At 41.7% G+C, this 13,479-nt stretch overlaps 1 protein-coding gene across 1 annotated transcript in view; it reads right to left on the reverse strand.

The window, feature by feature from the left end:
* The window catches only part of celsr3 (cadherin, EGF LAG seven-pass G-type receptor 3), a 131,321-nt gene that overhangs the window by 91,724 nt on the left and 26,118 nt on the right, over positions 1–13,479 (reverse strand). The window contains 3 exon segments of the mRNA XM_034209136.1: positions 4,882–4,942; positions 4,944–5,171; positions 12,711–13,054. Of these exon segments, the coding sequence (XP_034065027.1) occupies positions 4,882–4,942; positions 4,944–5,171; positions 12,711–13,054 (633 nt within the window).

A 13,479-nucleotide genomic window follows, 5' to 3' on the forward strand; every position in this document is an offset into this window, starting at 1 on the left:
GCTTCACACAACCAGGCGACTTCATTCCTACCTGGGTCCTCTCTCCTCCCCCGCTCCCCACTTTATCTTCTCACAAACTAATTTAGTCTGCGTCCTTGCTTCTTTCTCTCTGTCTTCCATCTCTTGGCTCTCGGAGGTGTATCTTGCATATTTTAATCTGCATAATGTGTGTCTCTTCTTATCACTTCTGAGTCTATTTTGTTTCAGTATGTGAAAACGATCAGATATGCTCTCTTTCTGTCTACTGCTATATCCGTCTTTAAAGGTAGGAGGTAATTCACTTCAGAAACACTTTTTGTTATATTCCATGGAATGCTCTTAACATCCCGATAGCAATGAACACATTAAATGCTTTGACAATAAATACATAAAAAATGTCATCTGTGGAAGCCGTGGCGCTGTAAAAAGCACGACCAATCATCTGAGCCGGCCCGGCTAAAATAACTGGATGGCCTACCTGCCTGTCAGCCTTCCATCTGTGCACAAACTTATCTCGTGCCCTCATTGGTCATGTGCGCGTTCGTGTGTGTTGGAGGAGGGGCTCTGTAAGGAAGTCTGAAGGAAGAAGCAGATTTTTTTCGGTTGTGGACTTTCAAATTCTAGCGCACTCGAGCTGGTTTCTCCATTCTTACCTCCCTGCCTTTAAGGTTTACTGTCCACTGGGGACTTCTCTTTTTACTACTGAGGTTTTTTTCTAGATTTCAGGGTTAATGACTGTTGCACATCCGTACTGCAAAGCTCTCCATGTTTCTGACAGAAGTTAGCGCTTGGGGTTGGAAATATTTAAATTCTTATAAATAAAAGAGAGCAGATTGCAGAGCTTCAGGAGCTCGAGGAGCAGAAGTAAATGTTCCATTCTAAATATAAGTGTTTCCTTTTATCACTTGTATTTTGTACAGACTCTGATTAAATTTTAGTTTTAGAGCACTGGTTTATAATTTAGAGTCTAAAGGGTATAATCTCATCCAAACAAACAAATCCGTCATTAACAATAGCTGCCGCCTCAACCAGCCTTCACACTTCAGATTATATTGTGGGGGCATGAAGTTGGATTTCACAGGACCGTCATTAGGTGGTTTGTAAAAAGCATATCTGGTTTCTGGTTGAAATAGCACAACAGCTGGGTTACTAGTTCTAACTTGATTCTTCTTCAGGTGGCAGATGTCCCCATCCAAATCCAACAGGGTCAATAGCATATTTTAAAAGACCGCAGCAGAGCAGTACACTGGAATATTATTTAGATGTCTTACTATATCTTTTTTGTTTCTTCTTTAGTGTGCTACAAATTGTGTGAACATAAAAGGAGTTGGAGGAGCAGACCATTAGAGCACATGGCACAGGCTGCAGCTGTGTTAATGTAGTAAAGCCTTCAATGGTCATTTTTTAAAAGCAGACAAAGATGTTGTCAAAGCAGAACAAAGCACAGGTATAAATCATAAAAAGGAACGACGCCTCTTACAATTAGCTGCATCGATTTTGAAGTTCTAGTATAAAAACACACTTGAATAGTAAAGTGCCCTCGTTAATGTAATTATTAACACCCGTGTCAAAATGTCAGCTGTGAACAAGGCTGCTCGACGGTTCACTGAATATTCATTTGTTTGAGGACTTTAAAGTGTTGCTGTTACACATCAGTAAAGTAAGAGCTTTCCATAATTGAATTGAGCAACATCTTAACTTTAACCCTGGATTTCAACCCAACAGGGTTAACAAACAGAACATCTAAAACCCCAGGCTTTCACTTGTCATTCAGTACGGAGCTGAACCGTCCCTGACCCTGCTGATCCAATGCCTCAAACGATGTCTTAACACTACCTCTCTGGCACCGTAAAAGGCAGTGCTTACCTTTCTTCTCTGCGGTTGTAACCCCCAGTCAGAGTGTCAAACCTGTCTTATCCCAGAGTTAAATGTGAGGTTTAGGGAAGGGTTAGCCTGAGGTTACAGGTAGTGTGAAGACTTTCAGGGTCTTTGCGGAAGAGGCTGCCTTAAAGATAGATGGATAGAATTGTCGGATGAAACCCTCTTTATTGGTCACACATGTTCATGCACACAGCACACACAGTGACATTTGTTCTCCGCTTTTAACCCATCCTAGTTCGAAGAGCTGGCAGCGATTGTACAGCGCCCGGGGAGCAATGGGGAGTTTTTTATTTTTACTTAACTGTGTTGGTGAGGCACTGAACAAAGTCAGCTAAAAGGAAATATTAATGTCAGCAAGCAGGGCGTAATTTCCCTTTATAAATTGGTTGTATTTCTCATTCAAAACATTTGACTTGAGCCGCCCAACATTACACCAACAATTGTTCCAAAGCACACCTGACAAGTCTATTGAACGCTACAGTTCAAGCGTCAGAAACAACTCTCACAGAGTAGGAAAAGAAAGTGTACAGTCTCAGGTCAAAACCCCAGGCTAAGCTCCTGCCTGTGAGAGCAATCCATAGTTTCACAGAAAAGGGATTCAAAGCAACAAAGAGCATATGGATAAAGGATAGAGGATGAAGGCAGGTTGGATGGAAATGGATGAGGTAGAAAGCAAATTTGGCTGTGAGATGTCTGGAGATTTCTGAGTGTTGCAGAATCAATCCGTCCCTGTTTATCTGTCCACCTCCTCTCTCTCTTCCTCCCACTAGCCCTGGGCGTTGACAAGACACCGCAACACCCGGCGCCCACGCAGGAAGAGCACAACGCCGACTCCTCAGAACCCGTCTGATTTCCCTGAACCCTCATCCTCCAACCATCTCTCTCATTGCTCCCAGATGTTTCCTGCCCCATTTCCCCCTGCAGCCCTCCTTCCATGGTATTCTCTCTGATTTCACTGTCTCCCTCGTCTCTCGTATCGCTGTCATACCTGCCTCTCCGTCCTTTCCTTCATCTCTCATGCTCCGCTATTGGCACTCCCTCCCTCCCCTGTCCCACCTTTAACACGTTATTTTGTTTTTCTCTGCACCTCCTATTTTTGGTTATTCTGTCTTATTTTTTTGTCTTCTACAATCACTGATCTACATTCCCTATTTTCAGACTGTATTACATGTATTCTGATGTATGTCCACATTTGCAGTTAGTTAGTTAAAAAATTAGACACGTCATCTGTCATACAAGCTTTGGCTGATATTTGTCATTTTTTGTCATACAAGGTTTGGTTGTTTGTAGACGTGGGTCGTAGTGAGACTCAAATTAACATAATTTGGTTCCTTCACCACAGGCATCTCAATGGAGCAAATATTCTAGATCAAACATTGGTGGAAGTGTCTCTTCATTTTGAATCATGACTAAAATATTTCAACACATTTCCCTCCTGATTAACAACTTTTCACTAATACTGCCAAATATCCCAGCTATTTCCTCTTACCCCTCACAATCTCTTTCTATCAACATTTTATCTTTCTCTTAATTTGTCAAAAATGTCCTGACTCTTTCCATCTCCTTTTCACTTTCCTTCCATCATTTCCTATTTTGTCTTTCTCTCTCCTTTTAACTGACATCCTACCTCCATTTCTACTTTGCTCGATTACACTATCTCTTTATCCTCCTGTCTCTCTCTGTCTGTTTCAGTGGGAGTTTGGAAAAGACTCAGTCTCGCTCGTGAAAGAAAAGTGTTGCTTCACTCCCCCAGCTCTCTTTTGATCTGAAATAAAAGGAAATGTGAAACATCCCCCAGACACTCACACTGACATTTACAGCATCTATCCTCTCATACAACCTACTCAATGGCTACAAGATTGGAGAAATGCATTAGTATGAAGGGGCTGAGAAAACAGGGGGGAATAGAGGGAGTGAAAGAGTGAGGTCTAGAGTATTAGAAATAATTAAATATGTGAGTGTGTGAGAGAGGGAACAAATTACTTTGACGACAGTAAAACAAAGTGAGGGGTTTATGGTGGCAGCGGTGGAGGTGGTTTGTGTGTATGTGGTGCCCACGAAGAAGTGTTTCTAAAGACTAAGTAACAGGTAGAGAGCCGTGGAAGAAGAAGCTCTCCCAGGAGGCAGTGTGTGTGCTTTCATGTTTCAACAGAGTAAAAACAGCGCGGATCAAAAAGGAAGCCAACATGGGACATGTACAAAGAGACACAGTCAGTCAGTTACAGTTTACCAGGCTGGAGTTAAAGACTACATCAATCAAGACAAAACACACACACACACACACACACACACACACACACACACACATAAACACATAAACACACTACTCTATAATATCTAAACTAGAAGTAAAAACTAATTATTCAACTGCCTAATTTGGCGTTTTTGATTCAAATTGGAAAAGCCATGTTGCTCAGCCCGGTGTTTCTGTGTCATGAGCCGACATTATAACCTGCATGGTATATACTAAGTGTCTAAAAGAATTCTACTAAATAATAAATGACCTGTTAATTTGCAGGCTCTTGAATGCTTATTGGACTCTTAACTACTGTTTAATTAAAGCACTGGAAAGGTCAATCAGTTAAACCAATAGCGTGTAGACAAGACACTTCAAGGTGGCTAACCAGAGTGATCAACATCAAGGACAGCTCGAGCTTTTTAACCATTTTTATATATTTTAGGATATATTTGCACTCATCAAATTGCTTGAAATATTTCCCATCATTTGAAATGAAAAAGAGCCAACATATGAAACAAATTGGACTCTTCTTGGAGTCTTTTGTAAAAGATGAAAGCTAAGTGTACATACTAGCACTTTAATTTACAATCAATATACGTACACCACCTTCACAACACCTACACTTCTCTTAGTGTATCTTCTTCATATAGGTGCAGACACACACACACTCAATTTATTCCTTTATACCCAGAAAGAAACATGGCGAGATTTTCTATCATTTCACCTTTGCCACAGCATCAGAAATACAGGCACAGTCTCTAACGACAGCACACACTACTCACCGGTGTAATCTTCACGGCAGATGCAGGTGTACCCTCCTTCTCTGCGGGCGCACACCCCCCCCGTTCAGGCAGGGGTTGGAGTAACACAGGTTGATCTCTGTCTCGCAGTAATCACCCGTGAAGCCAACCGGGCAGCGACAGCGCAGGCCGGCGATGGGGTGGATTGGCCGGAACAAGATGGAGGGCGAGGAGATGAAGGGGGCGGAGCTGTTGAAACGCAGCACTGAGATGCACTTCATGTAGTTCTGGCACGGCTCACGCAGACACACATTGTCGTCGAACGGGAGCACCTGGAGTAATAAGAGGCATTGTGAAGATTGTTATTGCTGCATTAGCATGTACAAGTAGTAGTAGCAGTGTTTCCCCTACCATAGTCTTGGGGGGGCGCTGCGCCACCCCAACGGAACCCCGCGCCCCCCCTGAAATTCAAGGTGTTTTTTTTGTATATATATATTATATATATATATATATAGCGCCAAATCGAAACTGAAATAATCTATCTACGGTCACTTTTCACATTGAACATGTGCTCTTTTATTTTCATTTCATTTCAAACCTTTTTCAAGGGTGACCTGCTGTTTATTAAATAAACTAAACACTTATGTTATTTATCCAATTTATGTGCATGTTTCAGTGTCCACTGCATTGCTTTGCGCATTCACATTCTCTCCTCCGCTCTGTTTCCGAAGGGCGGGTAGTGTGTATTTGTCATTCAAAAGAGGCAACAACCGGAAGACAGACTGCGTGATAACCAGTGTTGGGACTAACGCGTTACAAAGTAACGCGTTACTGTAACGCCGTTATTTTTGTCAGTAACCAGTACTCTAATGCATTACTTTTTTTATTCAGTAACTCAGTTACCGTTACTACATGGTGCGTTACTCCGTTAGTTTTTTTTATATAGTCAACAGCCAGGCGAACAGAGATGAGAACTGTACTTAAGTACAGTACTTGAGTAAATGTACTTAGATACTTCCTGTGTCACATGCGGAGACGGGCTGTGGGCGTGTTTGTGTTGTTTACTAACAAGACTATCATGGCGGCGGCGGAGCTCAAGTCTAGTTTCTCCACCTGGAGATATTCTCACTATTTCACTTTTGTCGAGCACAAAGAAAAGAACGTTTTAGTTAAATGTAAGTTGTGTCCTGGCGGGTCAAAGATCCTATCTACTGCCCAAACCAGTAATTCAAATCTCTTAAAACATCTGCAAAAACAACATGCTGGGACGAAGCTAGTAGCTAAGACGAGACTCAGCCGACGCCACTCCACCTCCACCTAAGCAACAGCGGCTGGATTTTAACCAAGGGACTGCTAGCCAGGGAAAAGTCGATAACGCCATTGCACGGTATGTTGTAGAACACACTATTGCTACAGTGGAGTCACCCGCTTTCAGGGAGCTAGTTAGCATGATACCATGTCCGGGCGGCACACGGCATATGGGACGGAACACTTTTTCCAACTACCTGGAGAAAGAATATACAAAAATGGAAAGCCAGCTAATATCGATGCAATCCAGATTGCATATAAGGCATGTCAAGTTGATCAACAGATTGTATTATTCTCCAATGCAATAACAGTACTGAAATGAAGGCTATAAGGGCATTAATGGGAGACATTTTTTATAAGTAACTAAAACGTTACTTTTCACAGTAACGCATTACTTTTTGTTGTAAGTAACTAGTAAAGTAACTGAGTTACTTTTGAAATGAAGTAACTAGTAATGGTAACTAGTTACTGGTTTTCAGTAACTAGCACAACACTGGTGATAACCGAGAGAAGAAGAACGGACTGCGTGATACAAACAAACAAGAAATAGTGTGTGCTTTCCATTTTCACTCTACAGCAAGATACTCATGGGGCATTCCCGAACCTGTGTCGAGAGCTGGAGTTGAATGAAATCTCAGATTTGCCTTCTTAATAGTTTGTTTCGGTCCCTCACTTCCGTTTCGCTTCTCATGCACTGATTCGCTAGCTGAATAGCCAATCGGAGTGATTTATTTGGCCGACAGCCTACCGATGAGAGGCTCAAATAACTTCAGGTGAGGTAAAGGACTCTCTGATTGATTGGATGGTTAAAGTTCTAAGTTATCTCAGTGAGTCTCAAATTGTTTGGTCATCTATGTAAACAAATATTTACAATGCACACCTTTATTTATTTAATATATTTGTAAAAAATAAAGTAATAAATCATTCCAATGTGTACTATAGGACAGTAAAAAAAAAGGGGAGTGATTAGTAAAATATGCATAAATAAAAAGAAAACATTGCTAACTAGGTAACATAAGATAAGAGAGAGGAGTTTATAAAATAAACAAGTTTCAATTATTTGTTATTGGTTGTGATCATCATGGATTATTGAAATATATACAGTTCTGTTTCATATGAGTGTTGAGAGCTACCCATACATCTCTTCATCTTGTGCTCAAATACCTCATTCACACCAACGCAACTCTGGTTCAAGCTCCGTGCTAGAGCTTTTCAGGTTCAGAACCAGTTCTTCGGTTTAGCTCTGGCTCTTTTCACACCGCCCAGAGTCCGACTGGCAATGCGTCGTTGCGTCATCGTTTGCGTCATGACGTAACCGTTTGCGTGCCTGCTTCATAAAGTCAAACCGCGCGGATGAAATCAGTTGCATTCATTTCTTGTGGCTCTATCTGCAGCTTTTCCGGAGTCATTTCTGTGGTTTAGTTATATTCTTATAAAAAAGTGTACTCGTGTCAATAAAGTTTTTTTTAAAACACAACTGCTTCTGAGGTCGGTCTTATTTCTTAAGGTGGACTGAACCATGAGTGTGGAGTAACGTTGTATCTTTCATTTAAATGAACTGTAACCTTCACCCAGGTATGTAACACGTGAAGTAAAGTTTAATATTTATAGTTTTATAGATTTATAATGAGAGGTGATCAACGTGAATGCTCAGGTTCCACCTTAACACGCAGACACGTTGCTTCACCATGAGCAGAAACCTTTATATATACAGTCTATGGCAGAAACACTGAAACACTGAAACTCTTGTTAAGTTTCTCCATCGTTGTGGACAAACTGGATAAAACGCGGGCTTTTTGTTGTTGTTCAGGAGTTGATCCCGCCCCTGCCCCCGCCTCGACGTAAGCGTGACGTATATGGTGCTTTTGCTCTGGCCGGACAATTTTTTGGTGCTTGAAACGAACCGGATTCCGGAGCTAAGAGGCTGCTCCGCTGCGGTGTGAAGAGGAAAACCCGGTGCTTTTCAAGCTCCAGCTCCGAACCGGCCCTGAAACACCGTTGGTGTGAATGAGGTGAAAGTGTACCAGATTGATGCATTTAACTTCAACATTTAAAAAAAAATCTTCCCGCGGGAGCATGCCTCCAGACCCCCCTAGAGGATGTGAGGTAGGGCTGAACGATTTTAAACGAAATCGCGATTTGAAATGATGCGATTATCAAATCACAAAGCCTGCGATTTTTTTTAAATCTTTTTTTTTTTTTCTTGTTTGTCAGTCATCCACACCAATTCAAAGTGCTGTGCTCCACATGTACCAGCCATTAGCCGCGTTCACACCGAGTACTTTGCTGTACTTAGTTCCCGGCACTTAGTGCCGCGGCACTTAATACCCCAGGGCACTAAGTACAGATCGCGTTCACACCGGAATAAGTTCTCTGAGGGAAGATTACGCAAATGAGCCGCTGACGTCACTTCTTCTTCTTCTACTTTGGGTTTACTGGCAGGCCGAAAACCACTTCACGGTGTATACTGCCACCCGAAGTCCCAGGCCGGAAGTCCCCAGAGTTGGGGACTGGCTTCAGTAGAACCTCCGCCGCGGTGCACCCGGCAAACACGGTTGTTTCTCTCGATAATAAGTGACAGTGCGATTTTATGTTGTATTAGCGTGCATTTCCTGTTCGGAAAGTGGCACTTTACTGATAGTGGCGATTTTATTTTGAGTCCTGAGAGTGGAGGTGTCCTGAGACTGCTGCCTGCAGGCAGGCTCCCATGGCCTGCCTGGCTGCAGGCAGCAGTCGCAGGACACCTCCACTCTCAGGACAGGAAGTGCACGCTAAGAATTCCAAAATAAAATCACCACTCTCAGTACAGTGCCACTTTCCAAACAGGAAATGCACGCAAAATAAAATCGGATCGTGACGGATCGTGACAGCTGGGAACCTCCACCCCGCTGCGGGACCCGTGGGACCCCTTGACGTTGCGTCTTGGTCACGCTTCATATCGGCCGGCCCGGGAGACACGCAGAGTGGGGGAAGTCCCCCACCCGAACGCAGCACACCCTCCCGGCCATCAGAGTCGAACCCGCAGTTCGGAGGAACCGACCGCCAGAGCACCGGTACTAGGTACTGGGTCGCATTTGCCATTCGATCAGTGAGAGGAGAGGAGAAAAATGCAACAAAAATTGTCAAAATCCGTTAATATATGGATGAGTGGGGGGGGGGGCTGGACACAGGCCGTGGGCGGGGAAAAAAAACGTGTTCGTCAGAATCGTCACTTCCTGTACTGACAGTGGAGGTGTCCTGAGAGTGGAGGTCTGCAGGAAGGCTCCCATGACTTTTGCTGTAGTACATCTCTATATACATCGATACAACATTACCTGTTGATAGAAATCAACACGTAATGAAATAAGACCCCACGGTTTGATGATTGATAGGTGTGTGGGCTGTCTTTCATTTTGACACACAGAACAATGGGGGCTATCCACCCTTATCCACCATGTATAGTAATTCACACAGCCTCTTCCCTCTTCCCTCTTCTCTCTTCTCTCTGTGAGGAGCAGCAGGTTCAGCTTTCAGAACAATGTAACTAAAAACAAAAATGGCATTCATTTTTTTAAATATGTCGTGTATGATAGATTTATTTATTTTACTTTACTGTGTATTTTATGTTAGTATTTCAAAAAATCTCCTGGGGGAGAATCCCCCCAGACCCCACTGCAGTGGTTGGGTTTTCAGCATGTCAACTTTTTCACCTGTGGGGAAATTGCAGGATTGGCTCCAGGTCGCCCTTTTTATTTACTACAAGACAAATGTGCCTTTTTATTTCATACAGTTCAATTTGGATTGAGACAGGGAAATAATCTAAACCTCACGGGTGGCGTTTCACTGTCAAGGGGAGTGTGTATGTAATTACATTGCAAATACTGACTTGAGCCCCACCACTGTATGGGTTAGACCTACCATACCCAACAAAAATACTCTGGCGCCACCACTGCCCATGATGGAAGGTGATGGACAGATTGATCCAATCACCTGCCAAGTATTTTTGAAAGTGCCTGCCCTTTCCGAATGGCTTCCAATGGAGCTTTCCTAGATGGTTTGGTGAAACAAACCATCTGAGTCAGGTTAGTAATGCTCCATCACATGTTTTACATCTATTACAGGGTGAATATTAAACTGAAGCTTGACTTTAAAGCAACCCAACGGAAGTTTCATGTAAGTTTAGTTCTTTCACTCGTAGCTCTGGCTGTGGGGGTGCTTTTTGTTATTCTTTCTGCCAATTCGCTTTTTCTTACAGCACACACTTTGACTTGAATTAGGTAAAATCAGTTGAAACTACTAACATTAATAATGGATCTTTTCAATTTGGATTTGTTCAGTAAACCATGCAAACAGTGGTGGAAAAAGTGTTATAATTCTTCAGCAAAAGTACCAATACAATGTATTGCAAATGTACAATTACTCATTTATAGTAAATTATTAAAATAAATGTATTTGTTCTATGATTAAATAACCAATATCAATTAATGTAATGCAATGTAATAATAGGTAGTTTGATTACTACTTTTAATTCATGCTTATCATCTGTTTTTAAGTCTCAATGTGAAAAACAATAGGTAGCTACTACAGCTGTCAGATAAGATAGTGAAATAGAATGTTAAGTAGACCGAAAATACAGAATTGTACCGCAATCAAAAAATATAAAATATAAAACACGTAGGCCTACTTAGTTGCCAGGGGAAACTCATAGTCGTATCCATGGCCCAGAAATTGGAGCACCTAGTTTGCCTGCAGCCTTGATTAGAGTTATTGATTACACCTGGGATTTTCCTGCTATGACTTTGAAAATGTCTGCCATGAAAAAAAATCCATAATGTGCCACACAGATACAGTACGTGGTGAAGAATAGAAGCCATGTTTGTGAATAAGGCTTGACAAAGTCTGTGGGGGATGTGCATCTAAATGCAAGTTTCATAAATAATTGTTCAGATAAAATACAAAATGTAGTTTAAATTACACAACATCAACATATCCCATGAGGCTACTACACGCAGAAGCATCAACACAAGGACAATGCTAACCAATTAATTAGCTTAGTTAGCTTTTTGCTAAATTCAGGAGCTGTTCAACTTTTGACTCAAAATGCGTAACTTATTAAGGTAAAAACATGGAAAGAAAAGTTCCATATTGTTTAGAGAGACTTGACATAATGTTAGCATGCTAGCGCTTTCACTTAAGCGCTGGCTACCTATGCTAGTACTAAAACATACCAGTAAGCATGCTGACAAACAGGAAGTCATGTCTGCTCTCCTAAAAATTATCCCTCAGTTCTTTATTTTTTTATAGCTTACTAATATAGCTCTAAATATTGTCCTCTTACCGTCAAGCCGCCATGGTTCAGAGCAAAGAAGCTTGATTAAAATAAAATATGAATATGCTAATCTAACGGTCTCACAGACTGAGAGCAGCACAAGAGTCCTCTGGGTTTATTTGCCCTGGGTCAGGCCTCTCAGGCTACAGAGCCTACGTGTGGAGGCAACCCGAATAAAGAAGAAATAACAGAATATTTGTTGAGAGCACACTGTCATTCTGAATAATTAATTCACTCTGCTGTCTTTCAAGGTATTTCTTCTCCTCAGAAACTTCACCATTAATGTCTCCTTGCACACTCTATGTCCAGATTTCACTAGAAGTGGTGTACAATTAGAGCCGATTACAGCCCTAAATTAACATACTGTAATTCAAGAATATTTATCTTAATTTATCAGGTTTTGTTTTGCTTTTATGTACATTTGTCATCATTTTGCTTTGTAAATAAATTTACTTTCCAGAGGGACTGTTTCAGCTTGCTGTTGAGGTCACTGGATCAGATATATTCACACGATTGTGTTTTCTTAAGACAGTAAGAGTATCAGCTTCAGTTTGTTGGTGATAATGTGTGTTTGTGTGACTGTCTTATTGAGCAAAGGTCGTACACATTCAGCCTTTAAATATGTATCTCCAGACATGGCTGTGCTATCTCTCAGCCCTGCATAAATCGTTTCTCCTTTGGGTGTCACTTGTTCTCTTCTATCGAAACATCTCTTCCTCTCATGCGTGCATATACAGTAGATGCTCTGAGAGTGTGTTAGCGTGTACTGTACTCTATGTAACTGATGTGCCTGCTGTGTCCAGGTGTGTGTGATTTCATGCATGAGAACATTTAGTGGTCATATCAGCAAACTGCTGGTTAAAGCCATATGGAGGTGCTGCCATGGCATCTGTATTCTATTATTACCAGTCACATGCAATGCTCATGTGACTGTGACTTTTTTATTTATTTTTGTATGCATCTTATACACTAAGCACTTAAAAGGTGCCGTAACAATGCAGTTTCCAAGCTTGTAAAAATGTCACATTTTGAATGTTTTACAATTAATTTACTCCACTCAGTACTTCATGTCTTGATTTGTTTGTCTTTATCCTTTTTGGTGTGAGTTAATAGGGCGAATCTGTGTTGTAATGTATGTATATCATTTAAATGTAAAAGGCTGTGTTGTATGTTGCTAAAAATGTAAATAAATATATTGTGGGATAAAAAAGGATGAATTCTCCCATTTGAATCTGTGTTATTGACATAAACTAACCTCCATCTGTGTCAATGACGTCAGCCTCGGCCTGTTCAGATACAGCTGCTCCTCCAGGGTCTCGGAGGGGAAGAAGACCCCGCCGGGCAACGCAGCAGAGAAGCTGACATTCAGGATCCCTCCCGGCGCCGCGTCCAGGTCCGGCTGGATGTTGAAGATAAAAACATCCTCGACGGGCACAGAGAGCACTGCTGACACGCCCTCCAGGAAGTTACCAAGCAGTGGTGACAGGAAGTGCTCCTGGGACATGTTCTGCAGGCGGACGGTGACACTGCTGCCCAGCATGTCTTCTGTGATGATGAGGACGCGGAGAACACACTGGGCTGAAATGCTGTAGACGCCATCTGAAGAGTTAAAAAAAGACAATCGAGGAAAAGGTTGAATACATGTGCTTCTGAGGATGGACAAAAGGGTTAGGAGGTAAAGAAGCATTAAGATAAAGTGATAAAGAAATATTTTGTAGAGGGTTTAAACTTTAGAGACTGTAAAGTGGTTTAAAATTGTGCAGGACAATGATACAAGATATGTAACTGTAAGACTTCATCTGTCTTACATGCACATTGACATCTACACACGTACAAATATTGTGAAAATAAAAGAGAAAAATAGACCCATGCTTGTTTTTACAACTGCTAAGTCTTTTTACAATAAATGCTGAAGAAAACTATTTCACACTGGTCGCTATTCAAGTGGCAACACAGTTGAAGTAGGCCACCTCCAGAGAACAGAAACAAATACACACACACACACACACACTTGTTTTCATTCA

The sequence above is a fragment of the Gymnodraco acuticeps genome, unplaced genomic scaffold, assembly GCF_902827175.1.
Source record: "Gymnodraco acuticeps unplaced genomic scaffold, fGymAcu1.1, whole genome shotgun sequence".
Classification (NCBI taxonomy): Eukaryota; Metazoa; Chordata; class Actinopteri; order Perciformes; family Bathydraconidae; genus Gymnodraco; species Gymnodraco acuticeps.